Raw genomic sequence first — 24,201 nt, 5'->3', positions numbered from 1 at the left:
TTGATGTTGCCCCGGCCGGGCCCCGCCCTCACCCGTGCTGTGCTGGAACGTTCCCGTGGCGAATCCGGAGCTGTCGGCACCTGCGGCTTGGTGCCGTGTCTCCCTCCAGAGCACGATGGTGCGTTCAAGGACTGCCAAACAGTGTGAAACCTCCAGGCCTGACCAATAACCAAAAGGGTGTGAATGCTAGAAGGTGATTGGCCTTGAGTCGCCATTTTGCAGCAGGATGCTCCTACATCACATCCCAACTTCTTTCAATACATTTAATGCCACAAAAAATGTGTTGTTTTTTACAAAAGTAAAAAAAAAAAGAAGTATAATTGCACATATTTACAGCACGTTGATTTGGACTAAACTATTAAACAGCTCCATATTCCCTGTTGCTTTCGTGATCATGTTGCCAAGTAAAGCAGTGGTGCTAAACGTGTACAAAGGCTGTATACTTAGAAAAAGTCAATACTTTCTGATGCTACATCAGTTTGGGTGGCAGGGAAACCTTCTTAAGTTAAGTCTCATACAGGTCATGGACAGGATGGAAAAAAATTCAGGAAAGGGAACCCCTACCAGCAAACACCGATTGTGTTGCTTAATCAGCTTGTGGGGCATGCCCTGAAATCGTGTAAAATGACATGATCCAACATTAAAAATATTGCATAGTTCCTTCCTGCTCCGGAGTCACGTAGAAAAAAGCAAACCATCACGGCTTCCTGCGTCTGCGAGGGAGAGAGGAAATGAAGCAAAGCAAGAGGAAGAGAAGATGGAAGATGCTAATCAACAAGTGGTGACAAAGGAAGCAAGTGGAGTACATCTGATAGGAAGCACGTTCTTACTTTTGATAGCCGAAGGCCACGCTTGCGCTGGCGACAGGAGCCTGGCGGGAAAGAAGAGTTCATCAAAGGACGTACGGTCCCCTCAGGACTACAATCTACATGTGGTGGGGGCGGGGGTCCACGTGACGTCATGTTTCAGTGAAAACATACCCGGTTTTCCTGTTCCTCTTGCGTCTCTGAAGAGTCAGATCTCCTCTTGCGACTGAAACACGACAAGACGTCTTTCATCATCTGGATCTGGACTGCTTAGTCCATGAAGTAACTAAAGTATAGGTAGACTTTCCTAGAGCCCGTTTCACATATGATATGTACGACATGCTGACTAAAAACCTGACAAGGAGTCCAAATCGAAAGTTGAGGTTCACTCAAAACGTGTCAAAAGGTAACGATACTACGTTACTGCGGCAAAAAAAACATTCATTATTCACCCATATTGGCTCATTTGGACTTTTTTTTAGAAACCAATTATCATTACAATTATTATTGGAAGATGATTGTGTCATGACAAATTTGAGCCGCTAGGTGGTACTCAAGTGTACCTGTGTACATTTCATGTAGAGCCAATGCCCACAGACTCATGCAGCGTGAACCCTCTTGTCATGCAGCCTGTGTGGCACAGAGAGGCTAACATGGTGCAGACGCACATACACTTGTATGTCCATTTATCCAGGGCTCATAATTACCCAGCTCCTTTTTTTATTGTTTGATAAATCGATAAATGCATGATCATGTCAGGCCTCGGTCTACTGCGTTGTTAGTAGTATTTGCAAGATGTTACCTTGGTCCAGCCGGGCACTCGTGCTTCAGTGTTTCAATATCTGTAAACTCCACCGCCTGGCCGCCACCTCTGGTTTTAAAAACGTTACCCTGGGGAGGGAAAACAGCAGGATAAAAGGAAACATGATAGACGGAAATATGATAGGGACAAAAGTGTCTGGCCCTTTAATACGTGAAACGCCACATCAAGCAGCATCCAATCAAATCATGACTTTTACCTTGATCAACTTGGTGGCTATCTCCCCGTCGGAAGCCAGCTCTTGATGTCTGAGCACGTACTTGTGACTCTTAGACAGAGCTTTCCCGCTGGGGGTGGCCACTTGGATTGCATTGGGTATGATTGGCCGCATGACCGAGTCTACGTCAACGTTAGAAGCCGGTTTGTGGTCTACCCATTTCTCCCCGCCTGCGGAGTGTGAGCGCCTGTGAACCGGATTCAATCCCCCAGCCGCCTGACGTTCCCGGTGCAGGAGAGACAAACCAAGACACAATTAAAGTTGAAGTTGCCTTTGACGGGGCGGAGAAGATGACGTACTGCTGGAAGTCAGAAGATATCTTTGGAACTAATTTTGCTTTAAAAAAACAAAGCATTACATATTTCCATAATCTTAATTTTATGACTTCATTCCCATATTATTTAACTTGGCTTCCATAAAAGTGTCACTTTTCCCGAAATTATAACTTTTAGTTTGTGTCTCATAATGTTTTAACTTGGGAGGAGGGAAAAAAAAAATCAAACTTTATTCTTGCAAAATTATTGATATATCAATTAGTTTTTTAAACTTTATTAAATGATGGTTTTGCATGATTATGTTTTAAATGATGAGATATCGGAGCCGTAATTCCCTCATATTGGCCTGATCATTAGTGATTATTGTGCACCCCCACTTGTTACTCGTTAGCTTGAGTGAGTCTGAATCCCTTTTTGGAACACAGCCCTAACCAGCCTGGAATGTTCTAGAATGTAAAACAGAAAGGAAACCAAGAACTACAGCGTGTACTCAATGTGTGACAGTTCCAGCAGTACATTCATAGCCAAGTGCATCGGAAAATCCCAGAGAAAAGAATCAGAAACAGGAAAGCATCCTGGTACTTTGGTAGCTTGGCATGCAAAGACGCAGGAAAGTGGATTGTGCAAAGTAGTTAGATGACTTAGTTGTTTAAGATGACTTAGTGATAGAAGTCAGTTTGCTGCCAGAGTAAAGAGCACCTTGGTAAGCCAAGGAAAGTGTCCAAGCAAGGTATAGCATATAAACGACACTACTTCCATTAGCATGCAGTCTATATGATTGACACTTGACAGATGGGTGTAGTATTTAAAGCAAAGGGGACTGATGTGAATGCCACACTCGCATCAAGCCACTACAGCAGGGTAGGGAACCTAAGGCTTTAGAGCCACATGAGGCTTCATCTGGCTCTCAGACATTTAACACCATAAAAGGTATTTACTTTCTTTTTCCCACTGACACGTAAACTCAAACAGTATCAAGGTTCAAAATATATAACCATCTCATGCATTTTTATCCGTCCACACATTTTCGAGTGCAGGTGGCCATAGCCGACGCCTGCTGTCCTTCCCATACTTTCCGGGTCAGACACCAGAACTCCATTACTGGATGATGCAGGAGTCAGGCCAGGTCACTGAGAAGTAAACTTGCCTCCGTTAATCAGATCAGCTAGCTATTCTGCAGAGCCGCGCCTTTTGACAAAGCAGATGAATAGCAGCATCCAAAACCACGCAGCAGAAGGCGGCACATTATTATTATTATTATTTTTGGTTAGCTTCAGTATAGCAACATTGTGATATATTATTATCATCATATAATATCACAGACATCATCTTCTAAAATTGTTACGTAAGAACGCACACACTTATTTCTAAATAGAACATGGCTCCCACAGAAAAACACTGCAAATTTGTGCCTTCATGGCTCCCATTGCCAAAAAGGTTCCCGACCCCTGCACTACAGGATGCGATTCTAAACTAGCAGACGCTTATACACCTATTAAAAGGCCCCCCCGACATGATTCATCAACTTTGCTTCAATATGTTCTATATTGTTTGTAATCAGGTTCGACATTGCTCCAGTTTTCAAAGCAAGCAGTAAATTCACAAACGTTACATTCAACGTTGACGCCGCCACCCATGACGAGCTAGCGCTAGCTAGCGCTCACAGCCCGGCCTCATTTCTAGAAGTAACGTCGTCAGGCGACACGTCTCAGCTGAAGAACAGTAAACAAACACTTTTCCAGGTAGATGGCCGACTTGGTTCGGTGTTGTCCTCCAAATACTAGGCGTATATATAGAAAATATGTATATTTATTCTATAACATCATTCGTGTATATCTGGGGTGCATGCCCTTTTTCAGCATCAAGTCAAAATGATCTACCTCTTTCTATAAAACACAACATCCATAAAATCTAAAAATACTATTGTAAATATTAATGATTAGTACTTGGTATTCACATTATCAAAGTTGGCAGGTAGTTGATTGACGACCTGATTAATTATGTTCAGCAATTCCTCAAACATCGTGAGTGCCGCTAATGTGTCAGTCAAAATAGCTCTGACATTCATTAGGGCAAACCCTGTTAGCGTTTGCCATCAAACATTTAGAATGATTCCAAGATAATGCAACTGCAGTCCAGGCAACATATTAAAAATGCATTTTTCCAATTCATCATGAAATTATAGTCTAAGAAATGTGCAAAACATTCCTTTCAAAAGAGGAGTTCAGGACACAAAGCAAAGCCAAACAATTGACTCTACGTTTTGAAGGTGACCGATCATCTCCATGTCTTCTGAGAATTCTCCATTACATCTCCAAATGTTTCTTCCTTTTTTCCCCTCCTCAAAAACTATCGCTCAAATCTAAGTTATAATCACTGGAAACGTCCTCTGTCTCGTACACCGCCATGTTTGTTTACCTGAGTGACAGCCCTCCGATGGCGCCACTTCGGGAAGGGAGACTGTACCGTTTCAAACATCCACCAATGTAGAACATGATTGCAAATAATATCGAGAAGATATTTACGCAAAGTTGATGAGTCATGTCAGGACCCTTTCAAGTAAGCAAGCAAAGTAGTGGGGGTATCTAAGGGACTAACACACACTAACCCTTATTCCTGCCTCTAGGTCTAGCTCGCAGACCAGACTGCTTTCAGCGTCTGCGGCCCAGCGCTGGCCTCTCCTGCGAGACACACTGGAGGCGCCACAGCCTGCGGCGGGAGCCCGGCTCCTATGCCGCGGGGTCTCCGCTTGTCTACAGGGAGCGTCTGTGTCTACTGGGCACCTCAGCTCCCACTGAGAGACGCAGGACGCTACTGAAGGATAGCTGGGGGGGGACGTGTCCTGAACTGCCCTAATCTGGCCTTGACTCTGGTGGGAAGGGGTTTGCCTGAAGTCCTGCAAGGTGATGAGGGAACAAGGCCAAAGTATTGCGTGTTAAGGTAGACAAAAACACACACGGTTTACGTCGCACACAAACATGCTGCCACCAGTTACAGGAGTCAGAGTAGAATGCCAAATGGATCAATAAGCGGCAAACGCATGCCCCTGATGGTCATTATATTATGATTGGCATGAATGACCTGGTGAAATAGTAAATCACTGACCGGATGAGGGGATGGTGATGCGGATCTCTTCTGGCCGTGGTTGCGATCTCTATCCCTGGAGGGCCTTTGTGGTTTTTCTGGACGCTCTGTGCTGCTGCTGCTGCTGCTCTCTGCAACGATGGCCTTCAGCTGCTTCAGCTTCTCGTCCTTCACCCACAACTTGTTCTGCATTTCCAGCTGTTTGGCATTCACTCGTCTGTCCTGAACAGCCAACAGCAGAGTAGAGTGAATAAACTGAAACCAAAAAAAAGCTTTTTCCTGATTTAGGAGTCACCACCGCTAACACCACAAAGAAAATCCATGAATGAATTGGAGCAGCTGTGCTTGAACGCTGATATGTTTTGGGAAGGATGTATGATAATTCCACTTACGCATTCCTTCTCCCACTTGAGCCTGGTGTCGGTGACCATGCCCTGCATGCGTTGCTCCATCCGCCTCCTCTCAGAGAGTTCCCTCTGGAGCTTTTGAGCGCGAGTCTCCAGCTCCTGCTCCAGTGAGCGTTTGTCATGCTCGTACATGTCAGTGGTCTTCTGCAGGATGTCAATCTAGGCAGAAAAATATGACCAGAATGCGATTTTATATTAAAGGGGTCCTATTATGCTCATTTTTTGGCCCTTTGTATTGAGTTGTGGACTCCTATAGAGCAGCGACACACCATGACCATAACCAAAAATAGCATGTAATACTTTAACTTTTGCCCCATTTTGCTCAATTTAAAGATTGATTTGACATAACAAAGAAAGGGATGTGATGGGCAAAATAAAAAAGTGCACTTTTCCTTTAAAATGAGAATTGTAAACAGATACAGTAAGAAGCAGAGACAATACCTTGTATTCCAGGGTTTTAGATTTTTTTTCCAGCCGTTCAATCTCCGTCTTTTGGCTGATGATGACTTTGTCCTTCTCGCTCAGTTTACTTTGCTGGTCATGGATGACATTCTCTTTTGCGCCACACTGACCATCAATTTGTTGGAGCATGGACTTCAGTGTGTTGGCTGCAGAGGAAAGCACAATGTGAGGAACTAAAGTAGGCTTGATAGGAGACTGAATGTTTCTTACCAGTAGTGCCTGAAAGAAACACTCTGGTGGCCACTAGTATACAGTACAACATAACGTGCCGCTAAAAAACTGTAAAGTCAAACATACGTTCCGTAGAGTTGATTTGACAAGCGAGAGATACGGCTGCATCGTTAGCATCCTCCTGGATCGACAAGAGTTGGCTTAATTCCTTCTTACAGGCATAAACTTAGATAAAGACCAAGTACTGGCATGCTAGGTGCTAGCATGTTAGCTTTTTCTCCAAAGATATGAACCTACATAGACATTTTTTAAAGCTGTAATAAAATGTTAAGTGTTATCAAGCTAAGTCTTAGCATAGATAGCATGTTAACATTATCACGTTAGCATTTGTGCTATTTTTTTAAAAGGTACACACTTAGACAATGTTTTCATGTTCAATGTTAGCATTGCTACTAGTATTTTATAAATTTTCGCATGTATAAACTTACATAAAGACTTACCATGCTAACAGTTGGCATTTCAATCTGGCGTCAGCTCATTTATCTCATTATGTGTTGTGCATGACTAATATAGGAACAACATCAAATTCTAAGCATTAATTGAATACAGGGCCGCCATCCACCTGTACCAGCCTGGACTTTGTTTTTCCAAAGAATATTGTATGTTATTTGCTAGCATATGTCAACTTGAGGTTGTGCACAAATCCAAGTTATTAATACAACTTATTTTAGTGTGTGGTTTTGTTTTTTTGATCATTGCGCCCGTGGCCTGATGGTTGGGGTCCCCTGCCCGAATGGAATCGTTTGTACACTGTACTGAATGAATTGTTCCGTTTGTAAGACATATGTTTGTCATTTAAAATGATATGACAACCTGTATCTAGAGGCATACGGAATCACCTATCACAGATTTACAACCCAAATACGTATTCTGTGTACTGTAAATGGACAGTACTGATTGAGTATTCCGTGCTACGTCTATGCTTCTGTACCGGTTTTGTTGAACTGCTCCGCCATCCGCTGGCGGATATGATGCCTCCTTTCCAGAACCTCAATCAGGCGTGGCAGCGTCTGATCATCTGCCGGGTCCACCAGCTCACAGGCCGGCAGAGGCGGAAGGCTTTCAATGAGCTGATTCAGCAGAACTGGGTCATCTTCTGTGGGGAGCATTATAAACCAGCTCAAGAAATGTTAAATGTTTGGTCGGTAGATGAACGGTCATACACAAGCAACACAGACTCCTAATCCCATCACACCAGATGTTCCCAAAACAACATAGTAGCAGAGCGGCCAAGCAGTTATGACTTACCAGCACGACTGGGACCTGCTCGGTCATCCAGGCCACGCGGCAGTTCATCCCTGTACGCCTGGTTCCTGTGCCGGCGTCCTGCAGCCAGGCCGCATATGGGCCTGTCCACCGGCCGTGCGACCTCCACCTCCTGTGTCATCTCTGCGAAGCGCATGACCAGCTGCAGCACACAAAACGCCATTATGCTCTTCAAGCGTCACGGAGCAACTGAACGTGTGCCGTGTTCCTGTGTCTTAATAATATTAGAAAAGGTGCAAATATGATGACCGTATTTAGGGCTGATGTGTATATTTGTGCTAAACAAGGTCCAGGTTAGTACTGGTGGATGGTGGCTCTGTATTCATGTGGTGCTTCTATTTTGGCGTTCCAGCCATTCCTGTTATATACAATACATGATAAGTAAGGGAAATGAGATGGCTATATACGCATGTTTGCTGATCTTTCCCACTGACTAGCTAGCGTGCTGCTAACACCATTTCCATCCATTCTGGTCTCCAGTCATGCTAAGCTACGGAGCGATCAGATATCACACTCCTACTCCTACAATCGTGTGGAACACATTTCGGGGGGGATTCTTGGAATCCCAAGTCAATCCCAGCCGTGGCGGCATGAATGCGAGTGGAAAGACAGGCAATGGAACGTGTTTTGATGAATAATGTGACTTACCATGGTTTCCTCATAATCATCGGCCTTGGGGTTGACACACACGATCATCTTGACCTTTCCTTCTCCATCGAAGTAGTTCTTAAACAGATGAGTCACTTTGGAGTCCCTGTACGGCACCATCTGGAAAACAACAGCACCGTGAAGGTAGAAGCTGGTCCATCCAGGGCGGGAGACCTGCTGCTAAAGCCGAGGATGGTCTCAATCACACCGATCGTAACCTTTTCTACAACCCGTTTTCCAAGAATTACAACTTTATTCATCATTCTGTTTGTTTTTTCACACGATTACGATGTCAAAAATACTTTCATATTTCAACATTATGCTACTAAACTGACATTTTAGTCATTAGTTAAGTTTATTCTCCTAAAATTAGGACTTTATCGTGAGAACACAATTTTTTCCTCTTAATATTTTGAATATCCTTGCAAAAGTCCAGCTGTTTTTATTTCCATTTTATTTAAATTTCCAAGCATTTTCCAAAAATGGCAAATTTATTTAGTTTGTTCGGATATTCCAAGACTACAACTTTGAATGTTTTTCCCCAATATAACGTCATGCTACTAAAATGACATTTTTACAGTTTATTATGGTGAAATTGCAACTTTTTTCTCTTAATATTTTCACTTTATTCTTGTGACAGCTTCAGGCTATTTCAACTTCCTTGTTTTCCATATTCTTCTTATAGTAATGACTGTTCCCATAATATTTGGACTTTATTCTTATAACTTTTTCCACAACCAGATGTTCCAAAGCTCACAACTTTATTCACCGTTTGGTTTATCATATGACTTTATGTTATTAAAATGACATTTTCCCACATAATCATACCAGGTCAAGCCGCACATTGGACACCCCTGGTATACATCCTTTGTTCAATTGAGAATTTGCCTACACTATGAGCGTCATGGAAAGCTAACTTAGGTCAAGACAAATTGTATTACTTTCATGGAGGGAGGGAGGGGGGGTGATATGTACAGTAATAAGATTTCCTGGTAACTTTAATCAGAGTCTTACAAATCTTTGTTCAATCAAGTGTTTACAAATGAGCTGTAGGGAAGTTAACATGACTGGTTATGGGATTTATGGCTAGGAAGTCACGATTCCCCCATAATGACCGTGCACCCCTAGTGAAAATACTTACCTTGTTCGTTCCACACATTTGGTTCTCTCGCAGGACTTCCATGCATGTGCGCAAAGTCATGAGAGATTGGTTGATATTACCTGTTGGTGACACACAAGCGTATGATACGTGCACAAATCAACCAGCCTTGGTCACCATCCGCCGGACTCGCCTGCTTCACGCAGACGGCTCCCCTCGGCTCTGGTTCTGCTGGTGCGCTCGCTACCCGCCAGGTCAACCAAGCACAGCTGGCTCACATTCACCTGGTTTTTGTCCTGAACACAAAAAAGTATGGAATGAAATCATCCGCTTGCTTTGTTATCAGAGCCTGAAAAACCAACGTGAAACCAAGATTTACAATCTTTGTGTAAATGTTATTAGCTGAGGGCAGGTCACCTGCATGATGTGGTCCCCATCGGCGTCGAGAGGCGCCTGAACGAGCTTCAGGGTGAAGACGCTGTGGGAGCGACTGGACTCACGGTTCAGCTGAGTGTTTGCGATCCTTCTTTTCTTTTGTCCTAAAAGAGCAGAAAGAGCACAGCTACTAAACTAACCTTCTACTATGGTCACCATCACCTTGGGATGCATAGGCTCCAGCGTACCGTCGCCCTAGTGACGATAAGTGGCATAGAAACTGGGTGGGTGGATGGAACTTGGGATGCCGGTATTTATGATGAGTGCTATGTTTAACTACATCTTTGATAGTGAATGAGTTTAAAAAATTAACATTTGAGCAGATTGGCTTTTTTGTCTTCGTGTGAAACAATTTTTGTACTGTTTGACACAAAGCTGAATTTAACGACATTTGATGCATGTTTTGACAGTATCACCGTGATGAGGCTGGACACGTCTTCATGTTAATTTAACAAGCACACGCACAAATAGATGAAATACTAAAAGGGTAAATATTACCAGAGAAGTTGAATTATGAGAAACAAAACTAAAAGAATGACACATTTTTTATGTTTGAAATAAACAACTAAAAAAAACAAACACTGCAATTTGACAAAAATTAGGTTCAGAAAAGTTCTGCTTTGCCATCGTCTCATGAGGGGACATCTAACCAACGTGGACCCACCCTTCCAGAAGACTTCAAAGGCCTCCTCGGTAGACTTGACTTCAACTTCTGTGCAGCCGGCCACATACATGTTATGATTCTGGTCTTCACGCAGTATCTTGGATTGAGGCGCTCTGAAGGACGAAAACTTTATAGTCACAAAGTCAGCGATGGCGCAGGCCGAAACAGAGGCGGGAAGGCAAGGGTACAGGGGGAGTAAATGCCTGATCTACTGTTAGGGCTCAATTCAGACGTCAGCCTCATTGGCAGGGATGGGATTCAGCTGCATTCAGTTCAAGCCATTCCAGGAGTAACAGTGACAGCTCATAGCATAGCTAGCATAGCCAGAATGACACACGGGTATCATAACATAGGTACGTAGGATCATCACATCATTCATCAGCTTTGCTTCAGTATGTTGTACTGTATATACTGTAGTGTGGAATTCGCTTCTACGTTGTTCCATTTTTGAAAGCAAATGGTAAATTTGCAAAAATGACATTTGTAGTTAATGGCGCCATCCATGACGAGCTAGCTCTCGCAGCTCAGCCTCTCCAGGTGGGCCATGTTCGGGATAGTTTTCATCAAAATTGCCATTGTGCCAAAATGTTGTGTTGCTGCTGGATGTTCTCAGATTTCGTTTTTCTTTTACAAAAGCGGAAGGTTTAAGGAAAAAGGGTACGAGTCCACCGGTACAAACGACATCAGAGTTGCCATAGAACAGAGTCAGGCAGGGCTTGTTTACATAGTCTTCTAAAACACTATTCCACTATAACAACAAGGCTGTAAAGTATTATATGTACATGTCATATGAATATCTTTTCAGTTATATGCATGTTTACTCTGGGCCGCGGCAACAAAATCTAACAAATCGGGCTATAAAGCCCCTCTTACGCTCATTACAAAGCCGATTAAACACGAAAAGCAACTGCAGAAGTATTTACACTTAGTTTTGTGTTTTGAAGGCGACCAATCTTCACCTTCAAAAGAAGATTTTCATTTTTGCGAATTAACTACCAATGTAGCACACCGTTACAAACAACATAAGATATTTAAGCAAAGGTGATGAATAGGTGTAAGGGGAAAGGCCAGGTGTTAGCTACTCATGACTGCTACAGCCAAGCCAAGCCTACAAATGAAAAGCTTTATGGCCCACATACACTAACTCCATGTTCTTTATGGGCGTGCCTACACCAAGCCACCTAACAAAAGACAAAATTATTGTCAGATGACAATGTGAAACCCCCCCCCCCTCCCAATGTGAACCCAATTGGACACGAGTCCTCTTACTTTGGCCTGATGGGGTCAAACGGGGCGTCTTCGAGAAGGTCGTAGATGTAGTTATTGTAGATCTCGATGTAAGACACAAAGATGGAGTAACAGCAGTCTTCGTCCACGTTGTCCGCTTTACACGCCTCCTCTGGACCGATCATGTCCGCAAATTCTGGGTCAGCCTTCTGTCTGCAAAACGCATAAAAGGGAAAACATTTCAACCTCCAGGCCGAGATTGCAGAGACGCAAAAGTAGAACTACCTGGAGGAAGGCGTTTTGGGCACCAAGGGTTGGCAGTCTCGCTTTTGTCTCTCCAGAAGAGCGTCAACATCGTTCTGGATGTCGACCCCATTTTTGTCATCAGTCTTAAACACCTAGGGCAAAATTCTCAACATTTCATATGCAAGTATTTGATACAAAGTAAAAAAAAAAAAACTACATGAGCAAAGCATTACATGTGTATACACCAGCCAGGAAAATGTGAAAGGATGTTTTCTAAAGCAAGACGTTATACCGCATATTAGTATGTATTTCTAGAAAAGCGGCATGTCAGCTTGAAGGTACACCACAGGTGAAAAAGTGGATTGTTGGCATCAACTTCCGTATTTGCTCTTTTTCTCCACCCCCCCCTTCCTTTTTTCCAATTTCTTCTTGTAATGATGAACTTTATTCCCAGTTTTGTTTTTTCATAATATTTCGACATTTAATATTTCCACTTTTATGCTGTTATATACTTTAGTTTTCCATCATAATATTGTTGGCCAACAACTTTGTCATATTGTTTAAAATTTGGGACTTTTTCTCGTCAATGACTGCAGATTTATCCATGTGTGCCGTTTGTTTTAGCTTTCTTCTTCACTTCTATGTAGAGAACATGCCGAGGAAAGCCCTTGGACTGCACGCACCAAGCCTTCAGTATCATCACCACAGGTCTAACGGGCCTTTTCATGAGGGTCTTACAAATCTTTTGGCCTGAAAGGGGCCGATGCTGTTGAAGAGCATGTCGAGGGAACGTGGGAGGAGTCCACCGTCCCCGGGCGAGCCGGTCATGGTGAAGGTCTTACCGCTTCCTGTCACGCCGTATGTGAACAGCAGACCTGTGAGAAATGACAGGCGGTGATGAAGTTCAGAACCACGTGGATAGATCATCAAGATGCTTACGTTCTCCTACCATTTTTACATTGGATAAGGTCCTCCACCAGCGGCTTGGCGACGTCCTCAAAGAGCTCCATTTGAGTGGTGTTAATACCAAAGACTTTTTTAAAAGAGTACTGCGTCTGAAATATCACCAAGAAACACCGTCGTGGGACGCTGGCGACATTGGGACGCTTCACTCCATGCATCCTCTCCTCACTTACCTCTTTGTACTCTCCGTTGCGGTTGGCTTTCAGGCCGTCAGGCGCGTGCAGCTGAATGGTGGAGCTGCTGATCATTTCCACGCAACATTCCTCGCTCTCTCCTGCGAGCGGGCGTATACGGCAGTACACCTACGCACGAAAGCCCAACATTCACATGGGATGGAGGACCACAGGACTGCAATCCATCTGTGGTATCTCATTTGTGAGGCACGAGTGCTTTGAGTCCACATCCAAAAGTAGATATGTGTCAATGCATAGTTCCTCATTTTTTTTTATTTGTATTTTTTGTACACTCTTAAGTCATTTTTTTTTTTACATTTTCAAGTAATTCTTCCTTTTCATTTATTTTAAATATTTTACACTCATTTTTATTTAGGTTTTATATCGGTTTTGTATTTTTATTTACGTTTTTCATATTTATTTATTTACACTTAAGTAGTTTATTTTACATTTCTATCAAAGTCTATTTTTTAGGGTTTTTAACAATTCATTTTATTTTTATTTGGTTAACACTTTTCGAAAAATCACAATTTCTTTTTCACAATAATAATTTTTTGCACATTTATTCACATTTTTTGTTTGACATGTATTAGATTTACTGGCCCCCAGGCCGCACTTTGGAAACCCCATGGTATACACCGTTTCTTCAATATAATCAGCCTCTTCAAGTGATTGATTTCACACTTGCTAAACTGGCCTCCACCTTGGACAAACGCGTGTCTTTTGGCCATTTTGATGGAAGTCCGACAAATCTTTTGGCCTGAAAGAAGCCGGTGCTGTTGAGGTTGTCTACACAACGTGCAAGGAGTCCACCCTCTCCAAATGAGATCTTTCACTATGCAGTGAACACAAACCAAGGATCTACATATTACATCTTTTCATGCAAGTCGTGATGACGACCAGAATGGCCGGGCCACCAGTGTATGTATTAGCAACATTTGTTCATCAGAGCACACGTGAGTCAAGTTAAAGTCGTGAGGCGTCTTACTTACACCAACAGGGTCTTTCTCTGCATTGGATTTCTTTTTGAGGCCTGGCCTGCGAGGAGTCTTGGCTTTCCTGAAAGCAACAATAAGAGAAATGATGGACACCTGAGGATGCATTCACATGTCTAACTATCAAAGCGGGATATTTTGCCCGAGGTTATCATTCTGGCCCATGCCTGCTCAGGACTAGAGTCCCCCGTTTGGTCCTGGACTGCGTTCAGGCTTGACCAAATGAACCAATGATGAACCAACGAGATATGCGTTGATCCTGAACGAATCGGCTCCAAGAGATGATTCTTTGTAATGAATGACTGCTGCCGGCACTGCACTTTTAATTTATGTGTTGATGATTTTCTGTTGTTTGATTGCAAATAGTTAGAAATATGGGTCTGTCTTTATTTTATGTATTTGTATAGCTCTTCATTGTGTATTTAAATAAATACCTTTCAATAAACATCGGATGTCATGTAGTTTTACATTGACAAGTCATTTTCAATACTCATAATTATTTGAGTGCGCATTATAAGCAGCCAGACTATCATTCACGCTAATCCGATAATGTTACATCATTATGAACTGACAAGTGTCACGGTGGTCCGTTTCAAATAACACCGGACTGTTATTATTCAGACGATCAAAATGTGAAGTCACAAACAAAGGAATGATCTTGCGAACGTTATCCGAATGTGTAAATTATTCCTTCATATGTTCCAAAATCAATGAAAGCATGAAGCGAAGTTACGTCGTCATTTGCAGACCTAGCTAAGTAGTTAGCTAGCTCGCTAGCTTAGCAACACCGACGGAGCGCTAAACAGTGCAACTGTACTTCCGCATCATCGACAGTTTTTATCCAGAACCAACTGATGGCGCAATCTAATGTATCTGACAAGTGAGGGAAATAAGACGTTACATACCCCGGTCTATACATCGCTTGTGCTGTTACACTCCGCCAAACTTCATACAAGAACGCCTCTCGCCTATTTTAAAATTTCCCTCTTGTGAAACGGCTGTAGATCAGCTGGTCCTTTAACCAATCACAATGCAGGACAAGCGTTCGATGGCGGAAGTCCCGCCTTCATATGTATTCAAATAGGATATGATGCACAAGACAGGGTTGGATGGAGGCCATTGATTTGCTGTGGCGACCCCGGAAGGGAAAAGCCGAAAGTATAGACTATTTAAAGTACAACCGGTATAAATTAATATTTGTATACTTTGAACTTTCCAAATACAACCTGTAAAACAAATGCACAACAAATAGACAGGATTGGTATAATTTATTTAAAAAAACATTATAAATAAATACTTTCAGTTTCATATCAAAGCGTCGCATGTTAAAATTCCCTTATTTTGACATGATCAAATATATCGATCACATGGGTTTCATACACAGATGAAAATATTTCAGTGTGGCACAATGAAATATATCTTTATCGAGTTTTTGTTCCCTTCAGCTCTTCATTGACCAGAATAATCAAGGAAAATTGGTGCTCAATTGACTTACCTGGTAAGGACATAGATTCAATAAAATAAAATAAAAAATGCATTGAAACTAATCATTTGCAAAAGCAGATGTTAAATGTAGACGATGGCTATTTTACATTTTTATGACATCAATGATTTTGCAGTTCAAGCAGTATCGAAAGAAATATGAAGTATATTTGCATGCGTGCGTGTAAATGGGAATCGGGAACTAAGAAGGTTTCCGATGTTTGTTTTTCTGACACGCCGGTGCAGTGAGGAGCGGCAGACTGAAGACGACGATGACGGCCAAATTGAGCAGCAGGCAAAGCAGCGCCACGCCCACCGAGTTAGCGAAGGTGATGGGTAGCGAGTGGCCGACCAGCCAGGGTTGTCGGGACGCCATGTCTTGTTCCAAGGCGCTCACTTGGAAGTGGGTTCCGAGGACGCCGAAGACGTGGAAGAGCTGATGACTGTGACCTGCAGAGGGAGCAGTGGAGTCATGCCAAAGGTCACGCAGGGTGGGGTCACGACAGCCAAGGTCATGTAGCACATCTAGAGGTCATTAGGACGTGTTGATTTCCTCTAATCAAACATCATGACATGACTGCTAGCATGCGTATAGAGGGGGAGGAGCCACCTGCTGTGGCCCAGCAAGGTGCGCTGTATTCGGGCAGTTACAGGTGGCCCTCTACCCTTTGGCCCCCCTAATAGAAGGGTAAGGACACACGTTAGTCAGTTAACGCAAGGAAAGATGTGACTAAGAAGCAAAGTGACGTATTCTCTTTGTCTTGTTCCCCATCCTCTCAGCCAGGAATGAACGAAGACAGAAAGACATACTATAAGGTTATATAAGGTTATATAAGGTTATATAAGGTTATATAAGGTTATATAAGGTTATATAAGGTTATATAAGGTTATATAAGGTTATATAAGGTTATATAAGGTTATATAAGGTTATATAAGGTTAGAGTCTCACCGATGTAGTCGAAGCTGCCGGGTGCCAGGCGTTCAGGTAGATGTGTTGCAAACAGGAAGCCGGTGAGGAAGGCCAAGGCAATGTGCCTGTAGTGGAGGACGTTGGTGTGACTGTCTGTGCAACCTTCTCCTACACACAGGAAGACCTGGACAAGACAAGACCCCACACGTCATGCTGCAGTCCCAGAGGCCACACGCCCCCCCAGCGCACCACGAAGAAGCCCCTTGTGCTGAAGAAGCCAATCATTACCACACAGACCAGGGCTTTCGGTCACGAGGGATGCCCCCTGCAACATTTCCACATAGCTGGCTGCCGTTTGACGCCCCTGCACAACCTTAACCTCTATTGTCCATTGAAGGATCATGATGCCCAAACATCTCAGGTGGGATCTCCTTGTCATGCCAGTCACATTGGAAGCCATCAGGACCGTCAAAGGAGAATAAAAGTTCATTTGGAGGTAAGACGGACTGGAAGTAATTAGGATTTGTTGATTTGTCCTCAGGCTGCACGGCGGTCAAGTGGTTAGCAGACTTCACAGCTAGGAGACTGGAATTCAATCCCACCCTCGGCCATCTCTGGGTGGAGTTTGCATGTTCTCCCCGTGCATGCGAGGGTTTTCTCCGGGTACTCCGGTTTCCTCCCACATTCCAAAAACACGTTAGCTTCATTGGTGGGTGGGAATGGTTGTTTGTCTAAATGTGCCCTGTGATTGGCTGGCCACCAGTCCAGGGTGGACCCCGCCTCTTGTCCAAAGACAGCTGGGATAGGCTCCAGCACCCCCGCGACCCTCGTGAATGAACATGACAACCAGCACATCACTACCATCAGGAGAACCAGAGTATGGGGGGGAGGGAGCCACCTGCTGTGGCCCAGCAAGGTGCACTGTATTCAGGCACATGCTCCAAGCAGCTAGCGTGACTCCACGGGGGTCTCAGTCAAACCTCCATTAACGTCCGCCATGCTAACCTGAGATGATGTGACGAGACATCTCTGCCTTGGTGCTTGTGTGTCCATGCAGTGTTGCATGTCTGGAATGCAACACTGCATGGACACGGCGCATTGCATGCAAGGCCGCTTTCAGCAGGAGGAAAGAGTCGGTAGGTGTTGTGTACAGACGCCCACGTGAGCCACAGACAAACGTAGCCCTACCCTGTAGAAGAGAGGAATGTGGTCAAACAGGTAGGGGTAGGCAAACGCGGCGACACGAAGGACTTTGCTGAACCTTGGACTTTGGTACTCAGGGAACCTGAAAGCGTCAAAAAGGAGAAACAACACATTTACAACATGAAATATGCCGGAGGAGGACTTGGCGTTCATCTGACATTGGACCAGACGTGATGACACGAGGCGTCCCCGTCATCCGTCTCTAAAAGGCATCTGACGCCATCACTGCATTTAAAGGCCAATTAAAGCCACGGTTTCTGTAAAACCAGTCGAGCCTCTTTTTGTGGTTAAAAGGAGAAATGGACGTCATCACCGTTTGGCCTCTCGTCACAATGACGCCACGTCCTCACATCCTCGAAACAAACTTTTGGGGGAAAGCTTAGCATGAATTGTTAGAGGAAGCGTAAAAGACGTACCTCTTCACCACCCTGGGATTGTAATGAAGAAATGGGAATCCAAGCCTGAGAGCAAAAGGAGAGATGAGCAGACAAACTTTGACTTGATGACTTCTCATGGCTTCATCTCATTGGATCTAAAGGATCATCATGACTAGCAACCAGCACCATACTGATGATGGTAGGAAGGCTACGAGGTACGAGGTCCTAGGTGAGAGTATTTCTTACCGTACCTGGAGTAGCAGGCCAAGACGGTGCAGATGAAAGAGTTGAGCAAAGCCAGAGGAATGAAGCAACGGTGGAAGAAGCCGTTCACCCACTTGTCCGGGAATACGTACGCCGAATATGTCACTGCTGACCCTGAAGTACAACACACTTGACAGTTTTGCTAACCTCCTTCCAAGTGTGGAAAAAACCAAAGCACTCCGAGATGATGCCTTCTTCTGCATGGAAGAGGCACACCACCACCGCCTCTTTCCACATGGATCCAGAAGAAGGCTTATTCCTCATGACATCATGATGCAGGAGCAGCAGCACACGTTCAGACATATTCATATTCATATTCATATTCATATTCATATTCATATTCATATTCATATTCATATTCATATTCATATTCATATTCATATTCATATTCATATTTATATTCATATTCATATTCATATTCATATTCATATTCATATTCATATTGTAGACGCAATACCAACACTCACCCAGGCTGTAGAAGCTCAGTGCCGCATAGTCGATATAGAAGCAGATGTGTCGCACCCTCGCCGACATGCTGCTGAAGGTGTGGGCACAGCTGGACGCCAGGGGGTACATGCAGCAGGACAGCAGGAGGACCACCAGGGGCCAGGTGAAGGTGTGCTGCCATGCCGTCTGTATCAGCACCACGCTGACGAGCTTCCACAGGAAGTACCTGCCAGGGGGAACACCAGAAGCACACCTTCAACCTTCACGTCACCAACCTTCATCCTTTCTCTGGAGCGGCGAGGGGCTGCTACCCAAAGTCTGATGCTTGTTCATGCTCCATCCATCCATCCATCCATCCATCCATCCTTCCATCCATCCATCCATCCATCCATCCAGCCATCCATTCATCCATTCATCCATTCATCCATCCTTCCATCCAGCCATCCATCCATCCATCCATCCTTCCATCCATCAATCCATTTCATCCATCCTGCCATCCATCCATCCATCCATCCTGCCATCCATCCATCTTTCATCCATCCATCCATCCATCTATCCATCTATCCATCCATCTTTCATTCATCCATCCATCTATCCATCCATCCTTCTGTCCATCCATCTTTCATTCATCCATCCTTCCTTCTATCCATCCTTCCATCTGTCCATCCATCCATCTATCCAACCATCCATCCTTCCATCCATCCATCCATCCATCCATCCATCCATCCATCCTTCCATCCATCCATCCATCCATCCATCATCCATCATCCGTCCATCCATCCATCTTGCCATCCATACATCCATCCATCCATTCTTTCATCCATCCTTCCACCCATCCATCCTTCCACCCATCCATCCATCCATCCATCCTGCCATCCATCCATCTTTCATCCACCCATCCATCTATCCATCCATCTTTCATTCATCCATCCTTCCATCTATCCATCCATCTTTCATTCATCCATCCTTCCATCTGTCCATCCATCTATCCATCCATCCATCCATCTTTCTTTCATCCATCCTTCCATCCATCCATCCATCTTTTACCAGCAAAGAACTGAAAATAGAGATAGCATATCTGTTCTTTTCCAAACCAATATGATAACTTTCTGCTTCTAAAGACCAATATACACAATAAGAATTTTTAATTTAGATGTACGTGTATTTTTACACACCTGAGGGTCAGAAGGACCAGAACTGGTTAGGATGTGACCAAGAATACTCTAATCTTAAATCTAATATGACCTGACTGCTAGAACACCACCACTACCAGGAGAACCAGAGGATAGAGGGGGAGGAGCCACCTGCTGTGGCCCAGCAAGGTGCACCGTATTCGGGCACAAGCTCTGAGCTGCCGGCCATGGAGGTCTGGCAAACCTTTTGCTCTTGCAAAATGGAAAATGTTCTTTAACTTGTCTAGCTCTTTTCCTCTGGTAGAACGTTTACCTTCTGATGCCGTTTACCTTCTGATGCCGTTTACCTTCTGATGCCGTTTACCTTCTGATGCCGTTTACCTTCTGATGCCGTTTACCTTCTGATGCCGTTTACCTTCTGATGACGTTTACCTTCTGATGACGTTTACCTTCTGATGCCGTTTACCTTCTGATGACGTTTACCTTCTGATGCCGTTTACCTTCTGATGCCATTTACCTTCTGATGACGTTTACCTTCTGATGCCGTTTACCTTCTGATGCCATTTACCTTCTGATGACGTTTACCTTCTGATGCCGTTTACCTTCTGATGCCATTTACCTTCTGATGACGTTTACCTTCTGATGCCGTTTACCTTCTGATGCCATTTACCTTCTGATGACGTTTACCTTCTGATGCCGTTTACCTTCTGATGACGTTTACCTTCTGCAAACTGTTGGTACTTTCTAACGGCGACGTGCTGGCGTTTCAGGTGGCTGATAAGGTTTTTTGTGTTCTCAATGTTTTTTTTAGCTCATCGGAGTATTTGCTACATGCTAGCCTGCCGAATGTCTTGGTGTGAAAGTGGATGGTCGTTTCCGAGTGACCTCAGGGGACGTTAACGTTAACGTCACAGGCAGGAGAGAAAAGGAGGGCTTGGTTTGCTCACCCGCACAGGGCAGGTAATTTCGCCACATTCTAAGTTAGCTAATTTTTATGTTATCGGATTTGTCAGTTTGACGTCATAATTCTCTCATATCAGCCGGGTAACCTCATGCACCCCCGCTTCATACACACGGAGGAAAGAAAGGTAAATATCAGAATTATAGGAAATACATAAGGACAGCAAATGAGCAGGAACATTCTTATCCAATGAAATGCTCTCCATATCAGATGTTCTAAGAAGGAGTTGCCATACCAGGTGGGCAAAAAGTGGGTCCAGATGTTCAGCGTCTCATTGGTCAGCTGGAAGATGCTCAGAATGCAGTCAGTGGCGGAGCTGCGGGGGCGACGGTAGCCGGACATGATGCTGTCCTCGTGGAACACCTCCGAAACACAACAGGATGTTAGCTTCCTCCAACACCATCACGGATTTTTCTTCTAATGGCATTCCGACCTCACTAGGATGTCGTAAACGACGAACGTGTTCTTTCAGTCGGTCTACTTCATTCATAAAGTACATCTTATCATCTTTTACTACCACAACACAATGCACCTTCCAACGATGCGAGAACCCTTGCTATCATTAGGTTAGCATGCTAACGTTAGCACTGTTAACATGCTAAGTAGTAGTAGTAGTGTTTTATTAACACATGCAGACACGTAGTGCTACCATGCTAGGTGTTACATGCGAATATTAGCATGTTAACAGGCTAATGTTAGCATATTAGTTATTATTGTCATTAACATTGTGACGCCAAAGAACAACGTTACTGGTGTAGTGACACCGCTAGCGACTATAGCCAGCTAGCAACTAGCTTTACCACACTCGCGCTCACAACGCCTCAGGCCACTAGCCAAAGGTAACGCTACCTATTAGAGGCGCCGCCATTGTTGCCGTGTTTTTGACGCTAGGTGTAGCGTACCTGTCTGCTACTATGTAAAATAAAAGCAACCAGGAAGCAAAATGCTGCTACTGCTGCTACATGCTACTAGCATGGATAGAAGACCATTAAACCTTGTTGGAGTTTTTTTTGGGGGGGGTTAATTAGCGGCCTTTCTAAGTGGAATAGGTGTGCCCATTACCTGCACGGATTAGCTGCATCTTTTTAGCTGTTTTGATATCTTTAGAATGCACAGAAAAGGGAAAGATGTGTGGAGACCCCCGAAGGGAAAAGCGTTCATGTCTCACGTAAGCCTTGTGGATGATGGGCAAATTCCCAGAAAAAGTGCACGTTTCTTTCAAATAGAGTGGCCTGCATGAAGGCCTGGTTTTACACTCAACTACTACGACTAGTACTACTATGAACAATAAAGTCATTAAAACAGTGCAGCGTTAGAAAAGTGCTAAAAGTTCGCCAGAGACCTCCGTGGCGGCCCACCGGCTGCTGGGAGCGTGTGCCCGAATACAGAGCACCCTGCTGGGCCACAGCAGGTGGCTCCTGCCCCCCATCCTCTGGTTCTCCCGATGGAAGTGGTGCGCTATGAGTCATGTCATGGGAGTCGATTAGGACCAATCGATCCAATCCTAATTTGTTCCGGTCCTTCCCCCCTCCTGGTGTGCACCAACGCTACTTCCATGAAAATTGTAAAAAGTAGAGCTAAAGAAGTTCTGGTTGTGACTTTGAAGAAGCGAGACGGCGCCTGTCCGGTTGTTTAAAAAGATACTTGTTGTTTTTCCAATAAAGACGAGAGCGGACTTACTTTGGGCACCTGATTGATGGTGAGGACCCTGGGGAATTCCGTGAGGCTGAGCATGCTGACGGGAAGCGCTGACGGGAAGCGCTGACGGGAAGCGCTGACGGGAAGCGCTGACGGGAAGCGCTGACGGGAAGCGCTGACGGGAACGACTGCGAGGGAATCGAGCCCAGGCTGGGTGTGTCTCTGGGCTTTGTAAACCTTGGGTTGCCATGGGTAGCACCTCCTGCTTTCCCTCCCCTCCCTCCTCCTCCAGCGTACCTGTGCCACTCCCCCTCATTTTACCCCCCCCCCCCCCCCCCCCCGTACTGCGCTGCAACACAACGTGATGCTGCGTGCAGGTGAAGTGTTTCAAGTTAGAGAACGTGATGAAACACAGGATTAGGAACATGAATGACGGGTGTGAAAGGCCTCCATGGGGGGCAGGCGGGTGGGTGGATGGGTGGAGGGGGGTGTTAAGCTGGCCACTTTCTCGTTTGTCCACATGACCAAACCCTGAAAGACGAACAGGCCCAACGGGAGCTCCTCGGGTCTGTTATCTTATTCAAACGGGGAGGAAATCAAAGCAAACACGAGTCACTCTCGACCGGCCTGACGAGTCCTTATTGTTTGGCGCTCCTGGGGTGGGGGTGGTGGGGGGGGGGGGTGGATCGGCAACCTTTACCACCACGACAGACATTCTGCCTCCTCTTCCAGCAAAGGGAAAACGGTCTTGAACTTTTCAAATTGGAGCGGTTGGACTCGAACCGTTGCCTGCTTTCCACCATGAGGTCCTAAATCCAGCAGGATGGGGGCGGAATATTACTTTTATTCCCAGAAATGTACATGGCTCCAAATCTCTGATTATTTGAAGGCATTGCCTGGGACAGCTATGGAGACCGGCTCAAATGGAACATTTTCTTCTAAATGTACGGCTTCTTTCGCCTAAACCCATGAGAAGAAAGTCATACGTTGATCCAAAAACAGTCTTATATTGACAAAAACAAAAACAATTTGATTCTCGTAGATTGAAGACTTTTTTCCTCATAATTTACGACTTAAAAAACTCTGCAACGGGCATTGCCTGGGACAGCAATACAAACAAGTTACAACATTTTTCCTGTAAATTTCGGACTTTTTTCTCCAAAATTGATGAGGAAAAACAGTTGTACATTTCCCAGGATAAAATGTGTACATTTAGGATTTATACGCTCATCAATTTACGAGAAAAAAAGTTGTACGTTTGCGAGAATAAAAGTGCTAAATGTAAGATGTTACTTTTTAGTCTGGCAAATGGAGGAGTTGCTTCTCCAAATGTCAGATTATTTTAATGCGCCGTCGAAACAGGCATTGCCTGGGACAGCTACGGAAACCGCCTCAAATGTAATATTCTGTTTATTCCTGTTTGTTTGCTTTAGTATTAATATTAATACACATATTTTTATAGACTTCTTTACTATTATTGTCTATTAAAGCAAGAATATTTGGACTTTCCTCTGCTAAGATTACGTTCTCAACAATCTAATTCATTCATTGTTTAGTTTGACTTTTTTCAACATTTCAACTTGACGCTCCTAAAATGTTCTTTTCCTCATATTAGCTTTTTCTCATTTTCTCCTTTTATGACAACTTTTTCCTCCCAATATTTGGACTTTGCTTTCTATTTTTGAAGAACGAGCGTCTTGACTGCCCTCTGGCGGCAGAGGCGACTACGAGCAATTGTGACGTCACAGCGCGTGCAACTGTGTAAATG

General features: G+C 44.2%; 2 protein-coding genes across 5 annotated transcripts; both read right to left on the bottom strand.

Annotated features, from left to right (window-relative positions):
* Positions 1-268: 268 nt before the first annotated feature.
* Positions 269-15,056, bottom strand: LOC131139240 (kinesin-like protein KIF23). Of its 4 annotated transcripts, XM_058088632.2 has the most exons (23): positions 14,924-15,056; positions 14,016-14,082; positions 13,024-13,152; positions 12,837-12,942; positions 12,626-12,762; positions 11,927-12,039; positions 11,684-11,854; positions 10,415-10,527; positions 9,733-9,854; positions 9,509-9,611; positions 9,358-9,437; positions 8,217-8,336; positions 7,551-7,710; positions 7,234-7,398; positions 6,051-6,217; positions 5,595-5,768; positions 5,224-5,424; positions 4,727-5,014; positions 1,826-2,059; positions 1,609-1,697; positions 981-1,032; positions 831-871; positions 269-713 (listed from the first exon to the last, which is right to left on the bottom strand). In XM_058088632.2, exons 1-23 carry the CDS (start codon positions 14,935-14,937, stop codon positions 698-700), a joined length of 2,862 nt encoding a protein of 953 aa, XP_057944615.2. In that variant the 5' UTR covers positions 14,938-15,056; the 3' UTR covers positions 269-697. The 4 variants fall into 4 exon arrangements, with proteins under 4 accessions (XP_057944615.2, XP_057944617.2, XP_078651823.1 ...); XM_058088634.2 differs by lacking the exon at positions 1,826-2,059 and having other exon boundaries at positions 271-713; XM_078795697.1 differs by lacking the exon at positions 4,727-5,014 and having other exon boundaries at positions 271-713.
* A 213-nt stretch (positions 15,057-15,269) lies between these two features.
* LOC131139505 (membrane progestin receptor gamma-B) lies at positions 15,270-22,546 on the bottom strand. The gene is made up of 8 exons (XM_078795580.1): positions 22,476-22,546; positions 21,031-21,158; positions 18,722-18,927; positions 18,242-18,368; positions 18,030-18,074; positions 17,599-17,695; positions 16,450-16,594; positions 15,270-15,950 (listed from the first exon to the last, which is right to left on the bottom strand). Exons 1-8 carry the CDS (start codon positions 22,527-22,529, stop codon positions 15,703-15,705), a joined length of 1,050 nt encoding a protein of 349 aa, XP_078651706.1. The 5' UTR covers positions 22,530-22,546; the 3' UTR covers positions 15,270-15,702.
* Positions 22,547-24,201: the final 1,655 nt, after the last annotated feature.

This window comes from Doryrhamphus excisus, linkage group LG13, assembly GCF_037039965.1.
Source record: "Doryrhamphus excisus strain RoL-2023G ecotype Guam linkage group LG13, RoL_Dexc_Guam_v1.1, whole genome shotgun sequence".
NCBI lineage: Eukaryota > Metazoa > Chordata > Actinopteri > Syngnathiformes > Syngnathidae > Doryrhamphus > Doryrhamphus excisus.
Note: the sequence above shows the minus strand (reverse complement) of the source record. Positions and strands in the feature narration are given on the sequence as shown.